General features: G+C 36.6%; 4 protein-coding genes and 1 long non-coding RNA gene across 6 annotated transcripts; 3 read left to right on the top strand and 2 right to left on the bottom strand.

The window, feature by feature from the left end:
• The first annotated feature begins 1,181 nt into the window (after positions 1–1,181).
• LOC112187521 lies at positions 1,182–2,411 on the top strand. Its single transcript, XR_005805867.1, has 3 exons — positions 1,182–1,292; positions 1,828–2,012; positions 2,137–2,411. It is a non-coding gene; the product is annotated as an uncharacterized LOC112187521 (long non-coding RNA).
• A 1,317-nt stretch (positions 2,412–3,728) lies between these two features.
• On the top strand, positions 3,729–6,446 carry LOC112187520 (receptor-like protein 3). The gene is made up of 2 exons (XM_024326361.2): positions 3,729–3,848; positions 3,988–6,446. The coding sequence occupies exon 2, from the start codon at positions 4,095–4,097 to the stop codon at positions 6,342–6,344; it is 2,250 nt and encodes a 749-aa protein (XP_024182129.1). The 5' UTR covers positions 3,729–3,848; positions 3,988–4,094; the 3' UTR covers positions 6,345–6,446.
• A 5,309-nt stretch (positions 6,447–11,755) lies between these two features.
• Positions 11,756–12,658, top strand: LOC112189412. Its single transcript, XM_024328749.2, has one exon. It carries the CDS (start codon positions 11,901–11,903, stop codon positions 12,333–12,335), a length of 435 nt encoding a protein of 144 aa, XP_024184517.1. The 5' UTR covers positions 11,756–11,900; the 3' UTR covers positions 12,336–12,658.
• A 267-nt stretch (positions 12,659–12,925) lies between these two features.
• LOC112188011 lies at positions 12,926–18,834 on the bottom strand. 2 transcript variants are annotated; one of them, XM_040513686.1, is made up of 15 exons: positions 18,616–18,834; positions 18,463–18,515; positions 18,137–18,168; positions 17,649–17,739; positions 17,127–17,232; positions 16,970–17,040; positions 16,677–16,746; positions 16,200–16,262; positions 15,640–15,711; positions 15,398–15,499; positions 15,135–15,209; positions 14,655–14,729; positions 14,157–14,273; positions 13,976–14,032; positions 12,926–13,297 (listed from the first exon to the last, which is right to left on the bottom strand). In XM_040513686.1, the coding sequence occupies exons 1-15, from the start codon at positions 18,751–18,753 to the stop codon at positions 13,241–13,243; spliced, it is 1,179 nt and encodes a 392-aa protein (XP_040369620.1). In that variant the 5' UTR covers positions 18,754–18,834; the 3' UTR covers positions 12,926–13,240. The 2 variants fall into 2 exon arrangements, with proteins under 2 accessions (XP_040369620.1, XP_024182783.1); XM_024327015.2 differs by having other exon boundaries at positions 14,640–14,729.
• A 1,609-nt stretch (positions 18,835–20,443) lies between these two features.
• Positions 20,444–20,908, bottom strand: LOC112184814 (auxin-responsive protein SAUR50). The gene has a single exon (XM_024323048.1). The coding sequence runs from the start codon at positions 20,906–20,908 to the stop codon at positions 20,444–20,446; it is 465 nt and encodes a 154-aa protein (XP_024178816.1).
• Between the last annotated feature and the right edge of the window lie 2,041 nt (positions 20,909–22,949).

Raw genomic sequence — 22,949 nt, forward strand, 5'->3', positions numbered from 1 at the left:
TATCGAAAAACATAAATCACCAAAATCCGAAAATTGAAACATCATTCATTAGATATGGCACATGGGGCCAATCATACCCATGTCTTCGAGTTTCTAATCCTCGGTATGTATAGTACTTGCCTGAAAATCCACGATCTCTGTTGTGGTTTATATAGAAAATGACCCTTAATCAAAGTTGGTATTTCGAGTTCCGCGACTGGCGTAATACTCATCTACTGTTTCGGCTATCGCACAGCAGGTGCGGGACCAGTAGTCAATTCCTCCACATCGATGACAAAGATCATGCTAATTTTGGTGGCGACGAGCCAGACCAGTGTTCCTTTCAACTCAGGCTTGCTGAGTTAGGGCATCACAATTCTCACTACATGGGCCTTGGCCATGTGGAGCTGGATTACGTGCTCCTTGGCCTCTTGGGCCTTGGCCACCTGACTGACGGTCATGTGGGTTATTTTCCCTTCTGCCAATCATATCTTGCTTCAGGCAAGAAAGTGGTCATTTGATGGTTAAATCTCTCTTCCAGAGCGACCCAAAGAGTTTGTGCATCATCTTGATCGGATACTCAGTTTGGAGTGCTTTCTCTATATGTTTCTTTATGAAAATTATGGCACTCGCCTTAAAAGCCTCTCTGGCGACATTGTCAACAATGATTATTGATCTCATCTTCTTTGCAGTTAGATGAATTATCACATCTTGAGTCCACTTTAGATAGTTTCTTCCGGAAACCTCCAAAGCAACAAAGTCAAGTTTGTTGAGATTTGACATGTCTTACAGGAAATGAACAAATAATCTTAGTGCTTTGGGTAATATCGTCCATAAGCAACTAATAGGAATTTTAGGTTCTATACATGGTATGGAAAATCGGATTAAACATGTAAAATCTACTGGTTTTATCATGTGTGGTGAATTTATTAAGGAAACTTCAAGTTTCTTAAATGACATTATCGAAACTACAAGTTAGATATGTGTATGAACTACTGGTTCATTTATAACTTCTAGTTCATTAGGTACCTACATTTTCTACACATATATTCTAGTGCGAAAATTTAGACAAGTAACACAATAATATTAAATAGAGCAAATTGAAATAATATCTCACAAATTTGAATAAATGGAAATCACAAATCAATTGAGATATTAATTGCATGCTAGTAAAATAACATATTAATTATCACAAGAGAAGACTCTAGGATTCGGATTGCAGATTGACAAGAGAAGAGGTGAATAACTCTTGGGTTGCAGAGAAGAGGCAGTTCATCATTCAATCAACATCACTCTACAAGCTCTACAACCAAGTAGGTTTTTCCAAACAAAAAACCTATTTTGCTGTTTCATTTTACCTTCTGATCTCTGTGTTCCAGTATTTATTTAAAATAGTAATTCAACTCCAAAATTCACCAAATTTTGTATGCTGGAGCCCTTATATGTTTAGTACATCTCTGTAAATTTTCGTATTTTTCTGGGTAGTTTTGCTTAGTGTTTCAGTTCTTCTTTCGACTGTTGTTCAGTAGGAACTGCAGTCACGATTTATGACTTTTGTTGAAGCATCTAGTTTAACTTAATCCTCTATGAGAGACACTTATTTCTCTTGCACTATAATTGGCATAATTGAATGAGTAAAAGGGTAAATCAATAGCTTTTATTTTAGCTATCAATTCTTTTATATTGTGACAAATATCTATATATACTTGTTTGGACTTTGTGATAATGATACATCTTTCCTTCATTATTTATTGTAATAATGTTTTGTGGTGTTACCTGCTCATATTAAATTTAAATATTTTACCCACTTAAATTCTTTGCATTAGAATATATATGTGCGGAATGCAGGTACTTAACGAACCGGAAGTTCACACATAAACATTGAACCGGAAGTTCACACATAAACATTGAACCAAAAGTTCATACATAAATGTTGAACCAGAAGTTCACATGTATCGAACCTGTAGTTTCGACAACACTGAAAGATTATGAACCTTTCCAAGTAGGCTCATCCAACTAGATGCGATGTCTAGGTAAGATTCAATGAGGCTGTGTACTTAAGCGAGCCTCGCTCCACCTAAACCTCATCTTCTTACCTGGTCGTATTCAATTGGAATTACCGAAAGGACTAAGTAATAACTTTTCATTCCTTGGCAGACCAGCTTGAGCCCAGCAGGCCCATTTTCCTTCCGCAAGACCGAGCAGCCCAACAGGCCTCACACACTATTTGACTAATGCATGAAAGCCTGGGTCACGAGCTTGCAGCTAAGCCCCGTACGTAGGCTTTATTATCAAGCCCACTCTTTCTTTGGTCCAGTAGAACCAAATAAAAGGAAAAATGATTTGATTCTACTGAGATTTGAACTCAGACAACGTCCATGTCATTATGGCTATTGTAAATAAATTCACCATATTTCATATGTGTAATTAATTGCCAGAAGCATTTATTTACATAATCGTGCTGATAACGTGTTGTAAAATGAAAGTGAAAGTCTTTCAGAAAATGGAGAGAGCTTTGCTTCTAAGAACTTGAGAGAGAGAGAGAGTTTTGATGCAGAGAGGGAGAGTAGTATTTTCTGTTTTCTTCATCTCATAACATGGATGAGAAATGGACTACATATAGTGGAAGATAGGGAACATGTAGCCTAAAGTCCTCCTTAAAACAAGGAAGACTTTTAGCCTTAAAACATGGAAAATGTAAGCCTATAACAACATCATGATTACCCTATACCTATTTACATGATATAGCCACAATGATTTACAACACATATTTCTTTTTTTCTTTTTTCGGACAAGACCATCAATATGTTCATACATATACGGAAAGAAGAAATGGTTCATAAAAATTAAGTCATGATGGAAACTGATAGATACTTCCTTGATGATCATAGTTTCTCTGCAACTCCATAAATTATGAATACCATTTAGGCACTGAATCATGTCCTTACATGTATGGATGCTGAGCCATTTACCTTCTCTTTTTAATCTGTCTCACTACTGTTTTTCCCACAAACTCATAAGTTTTGTCTTTCACTCACGACTGAAAGTCTCCTTATACTGTTTGCCTCTCTGCAACTCCACAATGTGTGAAGATCGAATATTATTTGGTCAACTGTTGCATTGCAACAAGTATGCCCGGGAAACACTTTCCTTTGACCGTTGCAGCACATGGAAGGTCCAGTCTTCAAGGTGAAGTAAATGCCTATGTGATATATTCTTTAGTTTGTAATTAGATTTTAAAAACTTTCTTTGCTCTTGCTATGTGATTAGATTTATGTGCTTGCCAGTTTAGTTATGTGGTAGGAAGTAATTTTTGATGTGAATTGTAATAGAAATTTTTTTACTTACGTTTTTGGAAACACTTTTTTTATTTTTTATCATGAAAAATATGTTCATGCAACATCACTTGCACTCTCTCCCTCTCTGTAGGTCAATGTTGTTTACTGCGATGCACAGATACAACTGTATGCATGGTTGGTACTAATGCTCCACAATGAACAAAGACGAACCCACAGCCTCTTCTCTTTTTGGGACAACAGGTTGTCCTTGGCCTGCTGCCTTGCTTTGCCTGTGCTGCCTCTAATTAACCAATTGGATCATGATGCTCTTTGTCCTTGGCTTTCAAGGTATCATCTTCACTTTGTATGCATGCTGAACCTGTTTGTTCTTTTTCTCTTTAATTTGCTCCGTGTTTGTTTTCTCTACAACCCATCAATTTCTGCTTTCTACTGTAAGTTATTAGAATGGGTCAATAGAACAATAAACAACCCATGAAGTTGTGATTCACATTATTAAACAAGGTTTACAGACTTCCAGGACATGGAATGTCCAACCTTCATGGTAGCAAAGTTAGCTAACCCTGTACCCAAGTAAGCGCTTTTATGATATGTTCTCTAATGTTTCATTCAAGTTTACGTAATCGATTGTCTATTTTTCTAATACCTTGGTAAGCACCTTTTATTATAGTCAACATGTTCATGGAATATGACTTGGACTCTGTCTTGGTAGAGGCCCAACGGTGTGCCAAAGTACTTCCACTCACTTAGAATCTCAGACCAAAGGCAGATGTCAAATAGATATAAAGACATGTATAGATTGGTACTACTGATTTGGAGATGATCAAGATGAAGCCCAACAAAGTAATCTCCTCCAAAGATGAGAAGAAGGACATTCCAACAACACAGCTCATCTTCTTAGGTCAGTGGGTTTTTGTTCTGCTGTTTCTTCCTTGCTGTACCTCGGCTGCTTGTGATCAAGTGGATCGCAACGCTCTCTTGTCCTTGGCTTTCAAGGTCTCATTACCATTGAACTGGTCGGCTGCCTCCGACTGCTGCTATTGGGAAGGAATAGTCTGTGGCCTTGATGATCGAGTCGTTCATCTCTGGCTGCCTGGGAGAGGCTTAAGAGGTTCAATCTCTCCAGCTATCACCAACCTCACATTTCTCACCCACCTCAATCTTTCCAACAATAGGCTGTTGGGTCTGCTCCCAGATAGATTGTTTTCCTCCCTCTTTCGCCTCCAAGTTCTAGACTTGAGCTTCAATCGTCTCAACGGCCACTTACCAATTTCATCTAATGAAGCTAGCAAGCTTCAGATTGTAGACTTGTCCAGCAATTACTTCAATGGAACAATCCCATCTTCGATCCTCATCCCATCCGTCGCTGCAGGCTCTCTCGCCACTTTCAATGTCAGCAATAACAGCTTTGCTGGCTCCATTCCCATCTCTGTTTTCTGCAAAAATGGTAGCAATCACAGCAACCTTACCATCTTGGACTTCTCCTTCAACAAATTCAGTGAACCAATTTTCACCGGACTCGGCACTTGTTCGAAGCTCCAAGTCTTCCGGGCAGGCTTCAATAATCTGTCTGGCCCTCTCCCTGATGACATTTTCGACCTTGCTGATCTCCAACAGCTTTCTCTGCCTGTCAATCGCTTGTCAGGACACATTGGTGATGGCATTGTGCGTTTAACCAATCTGAAGCTGCTGGAGCTCTACTCGAACCAATTGGCGGGGCCAATACCAAGCCAAATTGGTAACCTTTGCAGGTTGGAAGAGCTAGCTCTCCACATCAACATCCTCACAGGTGCCTTGCCTGAATCTCTCAACAACTGCACAAATCTATCCACCTTGAATTTGCGGGTCAATTATATGGATGGAGAACTCTCTGCCTTCAACTTCTCTACACTCCAACGCCTCACCACACTCGACCTTGGCAACAACAACTTCGCTGGTGAGTTACCACAAAGCCTCTATTCTTGCAAGTCACTAACGGCAGTTAGATTCGCTAATAACCGGCTCATAGGCCAGATATCACCTGAAATAGGTGGACTAGAGTCCCTGGCTTTCCTATCCATCTCTAACAACTTCTTAAGCAATGCCGCTGGGGCTTTTAAAAATTTAAGGAGTTGTAAGAATCTGACCACTCTGGTGCTATCCAAGAGTTTTATGAATGAACCCTTGCCGGATGATGAAAGCCTAGTAGACTCTGGTGGATTTCAGAATATACAGGTTTTTGCCCTGGGTGGCTGCAATTTCACAGGTCAAGTTCCTCCCTGGTTTGGCAAGCTTAAGAAACTTGGAGTCTTGGACTTGTCAGTTAACCTCTTAACCGGTCCAATTCCCAGTTGGTTTGCTACTCTGCCTAGCCTTTTCTACATGGATTTGTCCAATAATAACCTTACTGGAGGATTTCCTAAGGAGCTCTGTGGGATGCCAGGTTTGACATCGAAAGAGGCCATCGATCTAGCGGACAGAAGTTATATAGAGTTGCCGGTCTTTGTGAATACCCAAGCTGCAACTAATCAGCAGTACAATCAGCTGTCCAGCCTCCCTCCAGCTATATATCTAGGTAATAACTGCCTTGGCGGCAATATCCCCACCGAGATAGGGCAATTGCAGTTCATTCTCGTGTTGGACCTTAGTCGCAACAGCTTCTCTGGTAGCATCCCTGATCAAATACGTTTTCTCACCAACTTAGAGAAATTGGATCTCTCCTATAACCATCTATCTGGTGAAATCCCTGCTTCTATCAAAAGTCTGCATTTCTTGTCTTCCTTCAGTGTGGCATACAATGATCTTCAGGGACTAGTACCATCTGGAGGTCAGTTTAATACTTTTACCAACTCCAGCTTTGAAGGGAATCCAGGATTATGTGGCCCTCCAATGTTGAGTCGTTCTTGCCTCGAAATGCCTCGGAGCCCTGGAGCAGTATTTCGGACAACTAATACTCACACATATGAGACAAAGAAGATTCTTATTGCACTTGTCTTTGGGATCTTTTTTGGCATTGGTTTTGGTATTGGTTTTACTATTGATGATGCAAAAATACCATTTCATGGTTGGTGTATGAACAAATTAATTTAGTTACGTGTTCATATGTATTAGTAGGTTTTCATGTAAATGTTTTGATCCATGCATGGTAATTCATCAAGCATGCAAGTGATATTTTTCTTTATCATGAATGTAATTTTGAAACTACCTAAAATGGGCATGTTACATCGTTGGTGAACAAAATTGACCTCTTTTCAATAACATAAACAACATGACGGGCTGATATTTGTTAATGCATGTTATGAAAAGAGACCGGTGCATAGAATAATTTTCATTCTCACAAACTATATATAAATGCTCACGCGCGTTTGATGAATTTTCATGTAATTTTATCAATTGAACTGCAATGAGCAGTTGAGCACTTTAAAATTAGTTGGGAAAACAATGTGAGATGTTGAGTAACACCATCAACGTTAGTCGTATGAGTATATACAGGATCACATTTTGGTTTTACCCACACTTTATCTATTTTGATCAGTGTAAATCATTGTGTATCTTTTTGTTTGTCTAAACTTTGAAATGCGTTTCAGTAAATGAATTGTATAGTGGCATTATCTTACTATTACTTTCCAGCCATGTGGCCTATGTATTATAAATTGAAGCTTTCTTCCATTATTTACGCCAAAGATTCAATAATATGATTCAACTAATTAGTCTTCTCTAAAAACAAAAAATAATAATAATTCTAATCTATTTCCCTACAAATTGTATAGTCAATAACCGAGAAGTTCAACTAAGTCCTGTATTATCTTATGTTCCTTATATTCTAAGCTATTATGTCATTTGATCAAACTTATGACTAATTACCAAGTCCAACAGCTACTAATTGGCTACTAGCAAAACACCCATTAACCACAGATTTAATTATGTGTGGAGTAATGCTTTTCTACATGGATTTCAGTGTAAAAGGTTGTACCTGTAGTGCACAACAACTCAAAGGTGATTAATGATTTGAAAAAGAAGAGATATGATGCATACAAATTTTCCAGTGATTCACATATAAATGTCAATTTACAATCACGAGGGATTATTCAGAGCACCGCCGTACACTTGCACCAACACAAATAAATGGTTAAATTGCATTAAATACACTTTTTGTTTATTAAAAATAAAGTTGATAATAAATATCAAGGGTTGAGATTATTTTATAAGGGTTGGGTCACTTACACCATCGGTGCATAGAATAATTTCCAGATTTAAAAAGGAAGAGATATAAATATAATACATACAATTTTTCCTGTTATTTACAGACATAAGTTATTTACATAGAAATGTTAATTTACATTAACATGAGCCTGCAGTTTGTGGTCAGCACTTATTGCGTCAATTAGTGATGATGTGATTTGTTAGCCTACGAGTCGTAGAAAAATTTAGGCCTCATCAAAAAGCCCGCGGATCAAGTGGGCCGATGGAGGCCCGCCGGCCCGGAGGGCTTTTAGCCCGGCCCGGCCCGTCAAAAAACCCGCAAAAGCCCGCCTTGGTGGGCCGAGGGCCGGCCCGCCTAAAGCCCGCAAAAAACCCGGCCCGGCCCGCCAACGGCCCGCTAGGCCCGGCCCGTAAAAGCCCGTAAAATATTATATATATATATATATATATTTGTAGTTATGTGTGTGTGTGTTTATAAATATATACACACACACACATAGATATATATATTTGTGTGTGTTTATATATATATATATATATGTGTGTGTGTGTGTGTGTGTGTTTATATATATGTATATATATTTATATATGTGTGTGTGTTTATATATATGTATATATATATTTATATATGTGTGTGTGTTTATATATATAATATATATATAGAGATATATATATATGTGTGTGTGTGTGTGTTTATATATATGTATATATATATTTATATATGTGTGTGTGTTTATATATATGTATATATATATTTATATATGTGTGTGTGTTTATATATATAATATATATATATAGAGATATATATATATATATATATGTGTGTGTGTGTGACTGTGTGTGTGTTTATATAGAGGATATATATATAGAGATATATATATATATATATATATATGTGTGTGTGTGTGTGTGTTTGTTTATATATATAATATATATATAGAGATATATATATATATATATGTGTGTGTGTGTGTGTTTATATATATGTATATATATTTATATATGTGTGTGTTTATATATATAATATAATAATATATATAGAGATATATATATATATATGTGTGTGTGTGTGTGTGGAAGTTCTTATACTTCTATTATTCTATATAGAATATGTGCATATATATATATATATTCTACATATCGGTAATCGGTTGACCAATTAGATCGGGTTCAAAACTATGGTGAAATTGACTAAATTTTTAACCACACGCATAATTTATTGTAATAAACTCATCCAACGGTCGGTTTTTCCATTTTCTTTGAATTGATAGGGGTTGCTCTTTGGAGTGTATGATATATAAATATAGGTTTATAAGAGTTACTAAGTTTGACTTAGTTGATCGAATTCGAAACAATAACGAAATTGGCTAGATTTTCTACAATCACCATAAAACATTACAATCTCTCCATCGAGCGGTTGGTTTCTCCGAATTCATTTTCTACTTCATGGTTGCTTTAGAATGAACCTAAACAATTTAAATGCAATGTATAAGTCATACAACTAAATGAATAAAATTGGTATACACCAATGTGTTTGTAATTAAAATTAATTTTTTTTATCTTATGTCCACGCACATCCATCGATGGAATATATACAAACGTGATGTGAAAAAATAAGCACGTTTCGCGGTTGCCACGCCATCGGTCAACCAATAAAACATATAAGTGACTACGGTTGACCAATCCGATCGGATTCGAAAATATGGTGAAATTGGTTAAATTTTTTACCACACTCATAATTTATTGTAATAAACTCATCCAACGGTCGGTTTTTTCATTTTCTTTGAATTGATAGGGGTTGCTCTTTGGAGTGTATGATATATAAATATAGGTTTATAAGAGTAACTACGTTTGACCTAGTTGATCGAATTCGAAACAATAACGAAATTGGCTAGATTTTCTACAATCACCATAAAACATTACAATCTCTCCATCGAGCGGTTGGTTTCTCCGAATTCATTTTCTACTTCATGGTTGCTTTAGAATGAACCTAAACAATTTAAATGCAATGTATAAGTCATACAACTAAAGGAATAAAATTGGTATACACCAATGTGTTTGTAATTAAAATTAATTTTTTTTATCTTATGTCCACGCACATCCATCAATGGAATATATACAAACGTGATGTGAAAAAATAAGCACGTTTCGCGGTTGCCACGCCATCGGTCAAACAATAAAACATATAAGTGACTACGGTTGACCAATCCGATCGGATTCTAAAATATGGTGAAATTGGCTAAATTTTTTACCATACTCATAATTTATTGTAATAAACCCATCAAACGGTCGGTTTTTCCATTTTCTTTGAATTGATAGGGGTTGCTCTTTGGAGTGTATGATATATAAATATAGGTTTATAAAAAATTAGTGTCTTTAAAAATTTATTTATCAATAAATTAGTATCTATATATAAATATAGATTTTTTTTGGTACAATATAGTTATATAGATCTATTATCTTTGGTTGTATTTGATCATTATCCATTGAATTTCCAAAGCTTGATTAAAAAAAAAAACTTGTGTCTTTAAATATTTATTTATAAATAAAGCTCGCAAGGCCCGGCCCAAAAAAGCCCGCAAGGCCAAGCCCGGCCCGGCCCGAAAAAGCCCGCAAGGCCCGCTTTATATGGACGGGCTTGGATCTTTTGATTTTTAATAAAGCCCGGCCCGGCCCGTTGACGACCCCTAGAAAAATTAATGGAGAAGTTTAACCTAATAAACAATCTAAGAGTTTGTGGTAATGTTGCATGAGAGTTTGGAGTTGGCCGGAGAAAACCTGGGGTTTGGCTTTTTGGGTGCTTGTTATTCTGCTAGGACTTATTTTTCTTTTAATCTAGTACAATTTTGATAAGAAATAGAATCCCTCAAATTTTTTTTTATAAAGAAAATTTTAATCTAATTAGTTATAATATTTTTGATTGAAAATATATAATGCCATGTTATTTTCCACATCACTTGGTGTTGTGTTGACATTATTCAAACAACAAATCCAAACTATTGAATGTTTTTAAATCTATGGCTCACAAAATGTGTAAAAAATTGTTTAAAATATAGAGTTCCATGATCCGGACCCCAATTATATTATTAAGTATAGTTTTTTTATGGACTAAATACTTGTTACTCCTCAAATTTTTCTCTGAAAAACAGTTTAGTCCATCGTCTTTTAAATTAATAGGTTTTGATTGAAATTTAATAGGTTTTGCATCCGTGGATGAATCGTAGACGGAGCGAGATCGAGAAAGTCTAGGCTGGAGAGGGGTTGAGATTGGAGAAGGAGGGTCGGCTGCTGCGGCAGCATGGAGGAGTTGAAGTGGATCGGGGACAGTGAGGAAATCTTGGGTGGGTTGCAATCGGGAGAAATGGGTTGGTTTGCGGCGGCGCTGGAGGGGAGTAGGGGTCGGAAATGCAGTGGCGGATAAGGGGGTGGTGGTGGTGGAGAGGGAGGGAGATCTTGGAGTCGCCAAATGGGTTTTTCAATTTCTTTCTTTTTGGGTTTTCTTTCTCTGATTTCTTGGTTGTTGCAGACCGAGAGTTGGGTTGGTTGGAAATGGGATCGGAGCTGAGCTGGTTGGAGCTGGAATTGGGGTTGGGGAACTGGAGCAGGGAGATGCATGAGTCACCGGAGCAATTGTGGGTCTTGTCGTGGAGGCCATGGCGGAGAATCTCGAATAGAGAGAGAGCTGAGAGAAAGAGAGAAGCAGGAAAAAAATAAAAAATAAAGAAAAAATAAAAAATGAAAATGAGGGGTGTATAATAGTTATTTTGGAACTGTTGTATGAGATAGTCAGATAGAGAATAAGGATTATCCAGTTTAATTTAAAAAGGGAGGGACTAAACTATTTTTTAGGGAAAAGTTTGAAGAGTAACAAGTATTTAGTTCTTATTTATTTTAATTGTACTTATATATATATAGATATATTTAATTGGGCTGGCAAAATGGGCCGAAGCAATTTATATATATCATCAATCCCAAAATAGGTTTCGATTTCATTCATTACAAGCCCAAGTGATCATTTACATACCCTCCTGTTACCTTCTTTTCAGACAAATCAAGAAGATCTACCCAGCGATTTTAAAACATTTTTTAAGAGATAACTGAGAATCAAAACCTCACAAGATATAAGGACGGTATAGATAGTTCCTCAAAAAATTTATTTCTCCGCGTCCTAACTTGATTTTCGGAAATGCTAAATTTATTTCGGTGGTTTAGAGAAGTGCTTCCAAAGATGTATACCAAACAGCCCAAACAATGTTAAAAGCGTTTTTGGGATTGAAAGCAGAGTCTCAAAAACATTCCCAAACTGGACAATACTCAAACAAGCAATCAGACTATTTTGCCCCCAATAGTCCACCTTATCTCCTCCCATAAACCCTCAACTCAAAAATCCCCAGTCGACTTCTCCGGGCAAAACCCCCTTCTTCACCAATCTTAAACCCTCCAATGGAACAACCACTGACCCCAAACTCCAACCCCCAAAAACCCACCAAATTCACAGACCCGAATGCCCTGAAGAAAAAGCTGCCTACCCCACAAGAGCTCATCTCCCACTATGAATCCCAAGGGCTTGACACCCAAGAAGCCTCTCTCAGGGTCATAGGGGACCTCCAGACTGCCCTCTTCAGGGTCATATCCTCTGGAAGAGGCAGAAAGGACAAGCTTTTGGCTGAGACTTCAAGAAAAGTTGACAACACCAACAACAGCCTTGCCATTCTTAACATGAAGCTCGACTCCAAGCCTGGCTATGGCGAGTCTTTTGCTATTGGGCTTGCTTCTGGGCTCACCTTCCAAGGCGTTCAGAGTGTTCTGCCTCATGTATTCAAGGGTTTTGGAGACATTTGGAATTCTGTCAGGAATGTCGAAAAGGAAAATCCTTGAATCGGTTTTCTTGTTGGGTTTCTGTTCTTACTTCTTTTCAATGTAGGATGTTCTCTTTCCCCTTTATTTGGGGTTTTTTTTGGTTTTTTGGATACTTGAACCTGTAGGGAAAATGTGTGGGGAGATGCATTTTATTGATGTGAAATGAGTGTAATTTCCATTGGAAAGTTGATGTTACTCTTTGCCTCAGCATAATACATTTGTATGTGGTGATGATCTTTTGCTTATGAATCTTAATTCCCCTACAACTGGGATTTGAGGGAACAAGGATTTGCAAGTGGATTCATAAAATTTGGTAATTGAGTCTGGAATGTTGTTAACTAGTTTTACTTCTCTTTTCTGAAAGTCAGTGTGGTTCAAATTTCGACTCGAAGTGTTCCTCTTTCTCGAACTAACTACGGTAGAGCTTGACTATAGCCGCAGAAATTGAAGTCAAGCATACTGGACTTGACTAAAGTCTTGAATCATTTGCACTTCAAAATAAATAGAAACGTTTTCCTCACCGCTTTTAACCATTCCACCCAACGCCTAGCACAAGTTATATGCAGCCAGCCAGCCAGCCACTATGGTCAACCTTCTGTGCTAAATACTATTGAAGGTTAAATTTTATATGGAATTGAAGTATGTGAAAGACTGACAAAATCAGAAGTAAATCTAAAATGATCCAAACCTATCATCTGTTTATTCACAGCTCAGCTCGTCTAATGTGTTCTTGGACCAAAAGTCTCTAGTTCTATACAAGTGAACTCAATGCTCAGGGGGTAGCACGAGAAGCCTTTGCAATTACAATTTTTGTTACAATGGAAAGGATTGAACCTCTTGACCTATCCTAGTCCTAACTATCTTCCCCTTGCCTTATGTGTCTTCCAATTTGGGGGGCACATTCTACTTCAACATTGTGGTCATCATCTTGAATACCGATCTACAAGTGCCTTGGCCTTCTCTGGTGCAAAAAACCGTGCCTGCACATGAAAACCGTGATTATTGCAACATACTGTTACACTAGCACACACATATGCACTGAGTATCAACATCTACTTCACACAAACATAAATGCCAAGAACTCATCTTCATTTCTTATTCACCTTGGAAAATGGTAATAAGTTGTTAGATAGGTTTTGATGGAAGTCTTGCTAATAGTACAAATTAAGGAGTGTGGCCAGAATGCAGTGAATCAAGTTGGTTTAAAAATTACAAAAGAAAATTTATATGTACGTCATCCTTCATAAAATTGGGAGTACCATAGGGCATTCTTCATAATCCTAACAATTGAATTTGAGATAACAATGAAAAGAATCCAGATAACTGATAACTACGTGTTGTAGCATATAAGAACTGTTGGATCTTTTGTTAAACCAATCAGGTAGAATAATGTCCACATGAAATTTAAGCTACTCAAAGCCAGTTCTTGCAGGCACTTTTATAGATGGAATTGTATGGTAATTCAATAATCTTTACATATGTAATGTGCATCTCGGTGTGTAAGCATTATCTCTACATATTTAGAGTTCATCTCACACTACTAATTCATAGATTTGCATGCATAATCATCTCTCTTTACATGTAAATGCCTGTGTGCATATGTGTGCATGTATTTCTACAAAAGTATAGTTCAGGTGACAATAGCCATTCATATTTACCTGTATGAACATCCGCTCTGCTTCTCCACCTTTACCATTTTCTCTTAATATAATTCCCTGCAGAAGCATTAAAATAATAAACCTTTATTAGCCAGTTTTCTTGATAAGAAATGCCTAGGGTCTGCACAACTTACCGAACAAAAAATGAAGCACCACAAAAGAAAAGGAGAAAAAAAAAAACCTTAGCCAAGTAACCACGGAAGTCATTTGGATGACTAGAGATGAGCCGATCATAGACAGAAACAGCATCACTGATATGGCCCCAATCTGAATAGGCTTTTCCAAGAAGTAATTCGACCTGATTTTTCATGACATAACCAAATAAAATAAACAAATAAATAAAAAAGGAAAACAGAATCAGACTTTGCACAGAAGCAATTGAACCCAAATCACGAAATCTGATGGCTAAATTAACTGAAAGGAACATTTCAAACCTTAAAAAAAGAGAAATGTGCATGATTAAGTTGGGATATTAGTATATTACATAGATATTAAAAGTAAATGGTCAAAATTCTCTTCCCAATACCATACAAGCTCAAAGTTTTATTTAAAGTTGCTAACTTTGTTAGGTTTCATCTAGCTTGTCACACTAAAAGGAAAAGTGCAAAGTAGCCATTTCAGTGGTGCCAAAATATGTAAATGTTAGTGAGGATTCATGACTAACTTGAATGGGATCCACCTGCAGTTCAGTCGTACTGCTCTTTGGGTTGTCTGCATCCAACCGTGATCTAGAGGCAAGAAGAAATTGGACAGCCTGCAAACAGAAAGGCAGAAGGAGAGGCAGAAGAAGATAAGTTTGATTTAACTAGTTGTAAGAAACGTGGTAATCTAAGAGACAACTGGGAGTCGAAACCTCACAAGATATAATCAAAAAAGCAATCATAGCAATCACTATTGGTCCAGTACGACTACCATGTTTCTTTGATTACTCAGTTCCAGAAGCTACAGTATACAAAATTGTGCAAGTTCAAAAATATCAATTAGCATAATCTAGAGCATGTATAATCATCCTACCTAAAATGCTTAATTCCGTTAAAAGAATTTTTCTTTATGTCAGCATTCTAAACCATTTGGACACTGACGAAGGACCTCAACAAGAATGCAATGAGAGAAGTATTCTGAAATGAGAGTTAGCATAAGTGAATGAACAATGGAATACCTCATCTGGTCTTTTAGCAGCAAGCAATGCATTTGTAAGGCCACGCATAACTTCAAATTTGATATCTTTGGACACCTGGCACAAAAGAACGGAACATTCATGTAAGGGATTTTATTGAACTTATGCCAGTAATGGTTGATGAATATCAGCAGCTATCAAATCATATCATCTTCATGAAAAGAATTATTTGAAATCCAACCAAGCTTTTTCAACTGATGTTTAGGTTAGCTGTGTTTAATCAGAAAAGTTGTTGGAAGACTGACCGTGGAAGAAACCTTATATGCAGCAACACTCCCTTCATAATCTTTGAGTTCATATTTTACTTCTCCAAGCAGACGAAAAACTTCAGGATCACTTGGTTTTTCCTGTGTAACGCCCACCCACCCCCACCAAAAGAAGGGTTAATATGGAGTTATCAGCAGGAGAATTTCTATATGCAATTTTAAGCACCCCTTTCTACGTACAATGTGGTTTTACAAATCCAAGAGCTAATAGTGAGAACAACCTTAGTCAAGTCCTCAAGCAGAGTGGAAGCCCGAGTATATTCTCCTAATTCTGCTAAAGTTACTGCAGCTCCCTGCAAAGCCCAAGAAAACATTGAAAATGGCTGCCACAGAAGATTTGATGGCAAACTGGAACCATGAGCAATCAAGTAAACAAAAAATTTGACATAAATTTAAAGAAAATATTGTAAATCCTGATATTATAATAAAATAAAATAATAATATTTTTATAAAGTCTTCTAACATCAATAAAACTTCTAATCTTCTATGTAAACAAACACAGCATTTGAATTACATTCATGCATGAACTTATTGTTACATCGTGCAACCTGCACTGGCTAAACAGTTACAGTGTCATATTGGTTATCCCATTATCCTACACTCAGGAACAACATCCTTTTACATTACTTCAAAAGCAAAATGGGAGTTTCAAGTGGACATTAACTAATGGAAACAGTGTAAAACCTGCATATGTAAACTTCTAATTTAAGCAGTAGCAGGATTCAGCAACCAAGGAAGTTGGAAGAAATATAAATTTGTTGTCTAATACGATATGACTCACCTCAAGAGCAGTTGGATCTTTTGGGCTGTTACTAAGTGTTGCTTCATATTCTTTGAGCCTAGTCTGCCACAAATCAAAAGTACAAGTGTTAGTACTATTAGTGATGTATAATGTTATTCCTATCACCACTATCATTATCATTAATACTTCACTGCATTTATTATACTTTTATTACTGCTACTAATGATAGTATTCTGGGATATTAATACTATGTATAAATCAGCCACCATCTGTCCTGTCAAAGCAGCCCAAATCTTTTTTTTTTAATTCTTTTCTCATTATCTTCTACTTTCTTTCCCTCTGTTATATATAAAGCACTTCTCCATATCCAGCATCAGCTCAATGCTTTCAGTATTTTACACATATATCAGAAGTGATATATACTCAATTGATTCAGACACAAACCAATTTTCTAAATAGAACATATATACTAAACGGAAAAGATAAAAGATTTTTTTTTTTTCCTTTGAACATTACCTGAAGTGAAGCTTTCTCTTCTTCGGACAGTTTATTACTGGTTACTGCAGCATCCTCAGTAGGACTAACACTGAAAACTTGAAACCATATCGAAATGAAATCATTCCACTGGAATTATTCAACAATCAACTGCTAGAATAATATACTATTAAAAAGGCATAGAAAGCAATAACAAAATAACAATAGTTTCAACCTCTAGATGCAATTATTAAATCAAGTGGTCATTTAAACAGAAGAAAGCTAGCAGAACAAAAATATTCAAATCTGTTAAACTTCAATCTACTATGTCATACCTGCTAGAAGGAAGAAAGTCCCCCAAAGCAAAAACCAAACCAAATACCAATACTGCTACACCGACTCCAATCTATTCCATGAGAAACTCTGAATCAGTTATGTGTGCCTCGAACATTGATTGTATGGGTTAGAAAGTGCATAGCAGAACAAGTTTACCTGTGTTCCAAGTCCAATTTTTTTCTTTTCCGATTTGACAGGTGCATCATAGTCAATTGCTCCAAATTCCTCTTTGTCAATTGTTTTCTTCTGCTCAAGTGCTGAACTGAATGTTCCACATAAAGCATGATACTTATTGGTAATTATTCTTGAAAACATTATGCAAATGAAACCATCCAATCAGCTACTATGATATACTAATGATGCAATACAAACAGTCGTACATATTGCTGCAATAGCATGGCAACGAGGTATAAAAATGACATGATCACTGACTTTTTGATATGCATATAGCCATATATATGAGTCAGGTAATGCGGATTGTGAAAATTGAAAAGGAATTACTGCACTCAACTTCACCAAGTACAATAAGGGGTTAGTTGACGTGCGAGTGAAGTATACATTACTTGGGCAGTTGGTATGATTCCTTAGTTTGCAGTACTTTCTAACAATTTATGAACGCCAAATATCCAAAAAGTAATCAACACTCTAATTTAACCTCTTAGAGAAAATGCATCATACCTTCTAACTGCTTCCAGACGTTCCTCAAACTCAAGGTCCCCAATATTTCTCTTAACTTTCCCATCAAATCGAGAACTTAATCCAGGCGCCTCTACAAAGAAAATGTCGCCTTGAGTTGAACGAAAATATAACCAATTGAAGAATAGAAGGAGCACGTCTTACTAATCAACAAGAGACTGGGACTACAAAACGACCAAATGAGACATGATAACATGATTTTCCACACAAATTACAAACATGTCCAAGCCTCCAAGTTGGTTATGAATTTTGAAAATAACTAAACAAAAGGCAAGTTACTACTAGCCAAAGATTAAGTACAAGTTTTGGATACCAACATAACAAGGCATGCAGGAAAAGCAGGATGAGAAGACCATGATCTTTGTATTCGTTCAAACATCAGCTCTTGGCAAAGAACCGATCAAGCCTAGAGTTAAAATGTCTTATAGTAATAATTAGCGTGCGAATACTATGAACACTAATCCACTTACGATTTGTAACAGACCGGTTCGTGGTTGATTTCCTGCACAAGGAAATAAACAGGATTAGATATCATTGAAGTTGTTGACATAGAAAATTCAATGTCACCAAAGATCAAGCTATTGGCGAAAACAGTTTATTATAGCTATAAATAGATAGCACAAAACAGCTGCACACAAATACCAAAAGTTGAGTACACATTTGCATTAGCCATATATGCATTTATATAATCTTCGACTAATTGAAACCCCAAAAACAACAAGACCCAATTAAGTTCATACATTATACAAGAAAAGAAACCAAACTAGAAAGCATAAAATGCATTCAAAGAATGTACCTTTGTTGAAAACCAGTTCCCTTCTGCTCAACTGAGGTAGCGGCCTTGTTTGTCTGAGTGTGTTGGAACAAACTTAGGCTCAGAGGCAACAAAGTTTAATGAAACTTTGAAAGAAAAGTCTCAGTCTTGGTTATTAAATTAGAGACATGGTACCTGGTTGAGGTTGTTCTTTTTCTTGTTCTTGTTCTTGTTGTTGGATTTGGTTCCGAACCCAGGTCCGGGCTTCGAATCAGCGCATTGAATTCGAGGCGTATGGAAACGACACGTCGTCGTTGCTGCGGCGATGAACATGGTGGAGTTTTCGCGGCTTTTTACCGGAAAAGTTCCTCAGAAACTTGTTGAGTTTAGTTTTGCTGTGTTTTAGTTTTGGTGGCAAGCAACTTGTCGAGTCGAAAATGTCTGAGCTATAGCCTTCGAGAGTGGGGCCCACTAGATAAGATCTGTGACACGTCAAAAAAGCACTAATTTTCTGTGTTTATATGGATCTTAAGAGTTAACTCAAAAAAAAAAAAAAAAACATCTTTAAGAGTTAACTCATAATTTTCATCTTCTTCTGATTCACGTGAACGCTAGCATTGAGTCGATTGAGCTTGTATAAGTTTCCTATCTACTCAAAAAAAAAAAAAAAAAAATTTAGCACAGACATTAATATATTCTAGCATATTGATGGAATGTCGATTTGTCACACCAACTCAGAAACATATGAAATTTTAAATATGAATTATCTAATTAGCTGTGAATTGTCATGAATATAGTCATTCGTCATTTCCTAAGTAAAAACAATCATTAACCCGCATGTCTAATTTTACCTTCCATTCACCAAACATGTCTTTTAGCTTCCTAATTTTACCTGCCCGGTCTTTGCTTTATTTGCCTTAAAAGGCCAAACTTGTACCCACCTTGCTACCTACTATGTACGTCCTACAGCCGGGATCACCAGATAATACCTCTCCAATCAACGGCTCCCTGTCTACTTGTTTCTCAACATCACCTCCCCCTCTATATTTGATTGCAAGATTACTAGCATTTGTCTTAATTATCTTCATGAAATCTAATCCTGATCTTCTCTAAGAGTACTATAATAATCTGTCGCTATTACAATGTCGATCGATGCTTAACTTTCATGGCGCCTGGTTGCAATGCTAACTGACACAGAAATAGCTCCTAGCCATATAGCTGCGCTAGCTTGGGATGATTTTAGGCGTGGCATGTTCCCTTTGGCTATATAAACGTTTGGTTTCTGAAATTTTAAAACTTGATCAGTTCTCATGATGTTGTAAGGTCTAGCTTTCTTGACCAACCACATCCAAAAATAAATAAATAAAAGAATTTAATATTCCATGAAAGTTCATGTACTAATAAAACAAGACATTTTTCTAACACAAATCGGCCAAATTTGTAGCCCGACCAAAAGTACTTAGCATGCAGTGAGTAATGCTAATCTTGTGCTTAACAATTATCCCCCATATGATAGCACGCAGTGAGTAAATCTAATTCATGATTAGGAACTCCTATCACCATAAGGAACAATATTATTAACTTACCATCATATGTCTGTCTATAAGGGCATAAGAATAAAAGAAACGAAGGAGGGAAAAAAAAAAAAACTCTTAATGCAATACTTTAAATTATGGAAATTACAAGGAAATCTAGCTAATAGTCTGTGTATGTGTGATTGCACATCTGTATAGATTGTACGAGGACTAGAATTCCTTCTATGTACCAACGTCCACAAAGAAAACATCGAAATAATTAACATCAATTTTAACAATCCATGAAATTAAACTTTATAAGTAACTATTACAAGCAGCAACAGCTAGCCCAGATGAAATAAAAGAAGAGAAATGAAATAAAAATAATTAGTTCTTAGAGCCACAATTAGCCCGACTTATTCAACTAATTAAAAGAAACAATTTAATGAAGATGCGATGAATCTAAACATTTCCACCCACAACGTCCATAATTAACTAATCAAGCCCCATTATGCTTTCTCCATCAAAGGTTCTCTATGTCCATCAACAAATTGACCATAAGCATTGCCATCTTCCTTCTTGCAGGTAGAGGAATCAAAATGAGTACTCACCTCAGAAATTTTCTTCAGGAACTGATCAAGCTCTAAGCCACCGTACCTCTTCTCATTCTTCTGAAGCAAATTGAGTATTTCTTTGAAGAACTCAACATCACATGGCAACACTATCCCTCCACTGATCTTGAACCCAAATTCCTCTCCGGATTTGTCAAGAAGAGCCACAAATATCGGATATTTGAGGAATCGGGTAGGAATCAAGAACCGGATTCGGTACCATCCAACATAAACAGGAAGAAAGCCAGAGGGAGTGGGGTTGGATTTGCCATTGACGCTTATGGCCTTCCAGAGCTTCATCACTTGTTTGAGTTGGATGGCTTGCCGGATTGTTTTGGAACTTTTGCTTGTGGGGGTTACCATGGGGAATTAATATGAAGATACAAGAAGGTGATTTGCAATCCAAGTCCTTTACAAAAATGCTTCAATGTTTATAAAGGATTGCCTAGACGATGACGGAAAGAGAATCTGAATATTTATGTTGTTAAAACTCAGGAAAGTGAAAATTTATAATGTTTCCAAAATGACTTCATTGCATTGCTGGAAATATCCATGCACATATTAAATACGTACATTTAAGTTTGAATAGACTTTAGAGTAATGCAAGCTTAGCATTCAGGAGGTTAAGACACTAATGCCAAAATAACTGTCACCCTATTAAATGTTGAAATTTGACTGGCCTAACCATACCCAAACTTTTTTTTTTTTTATACAATAACCATACCCAATTTATATTTCATGGTGTATCTCCGAAAATGAGTACACAAAGAAGAGGATTAGAAATTTGAACTTACCAGAGTTTATGGCTTTAGAGGTTAGATAGTACTATTCATCTGTATATATATTCAGAAAATGAAGCTTCAATACCAACTAGCATTTCTCCACACATGCTCTGCATGTGAAACTTTTTTTATTTTTTGCAGAAAATAATAAAGAAAACGGTTATTGCAGACATAAGATCATGGGAGAGAAAAGTGGACTGTGGCTTTTTTTGGTGTATTTTTTTAATAAAAATATATTTTGTAAATGTCATAATTGTCTTCGTAATTTAATTAACTCTCAAAGTTTTTTAATATTTCAGGATCATTTTGATACATTTTTTCTGTTTTGGCTAACAAAGTCTCTTCTCTTAATAATAGTATAGATAAACCTCTCTTCTAACAATGTTTGATATACTAAAACCCATGATCTTACGACTATATATGCATGCTATATGCGTGTCTCTCAGTGCAACAATATCGTGATCGTTTATGTTATATATTTTTGGAGATCAATCACTATTCGTATACTTTTAATTACTCAATAGCCCTACTTTCGTTTAACCATTCATGAGAGATATATGTAAGAGAGTTTAATTAGTACGTAGTTAAAAAATAATTTATATTATTGCCAATAGCAATCATTTAATTTAGTGGCTTGAATAAAAGATGAACTATATATATGCCAAGCCAACTGCTAAACCAAATGGAAACCAATGGTGCATCTCGCGGCGAGTTATGGCGGTTTTTGGTCATCGATTGTGAAACTTCGTTGACCAATTCAATGCAAATGGTCTTGGAAGAGTTGGCGGTAGACAACATATTTATCGATCTATGAGATATATATCTATACTATTATTAAGAGAAAAGAGTTTGTCGGCCAAAATAGAAAAATTTTATCAAAATATCCCTCATATATTAAAAAACATTTGAAATGAAATATTTGAGAAAAACAAAATGGTCAATTCACAAATAAAAGAAAAACAAACAGAATAACTTCTCACGTAATTATCCACACTCATAGGGTGTGTTTGGAGTCTAGTGTGTGTGTGTGTGTGTAGAGAGAGAGAGAGAGAGAGGCTTGATCTACAGCAGACGTCCGCACTTCAGTAAAGTGTAGACGTTGATGCTTCTACGACGTTTCAGGCGGCAACGGCGGCTGGGGGCTTGCCGGACAGAGGCCGGAGGCATTCCAGACCGTTCTGGGCAATGATCGAGGTTGCATGTTCTGGGCAGCAATCTGACCTGCAACAGCAACCTTGTCTTCAGCGACTCCACCCCACTGCAAACTGGTCCGTCCGACCCCTGACCTCAGTCCTGCAAGAGGCGTCGCGCCTGAGCAAAGCTGCAGTGCGGACGTCCTCTCTCGATCGACTCAGTGTGTGTGTGTGTGTGTGTGTGTGTGTGTATATATATATCATCTCTGCAAATTTTCAGCCAAAATGATGATCGTTAAGGCATTGATAACTGCCTTAAAGATAGTACAGTTCAGGTTGACAGATTCAGTCCATCCATTGGTTTAAGCGAGTTAGATACCTTAACCATCATCAATTTGGCTGAAAATTTGCAGAGATGATCTATACACTAGTACCTAAAAACTGAACAGTCAAGATGTAGATATGCGACCGAAAAGTGACCCAAAACTC

Source organism: Rosa chinensis, chromosome 2 (genome assembly GCF_002994745.2).
Source record: "Rosa chinensis cultivar Old Blush chromosome 2, RchiOBHm-V2, whole genome shotgun sequence".
In the NCBI taxonomy this organism is placed as follows: Eukaryota; Viridiplantae; Streptophyta; class Magnoliopsida; order Rosales; family Rosaceae; genus Rosa; species Rosa chinensis.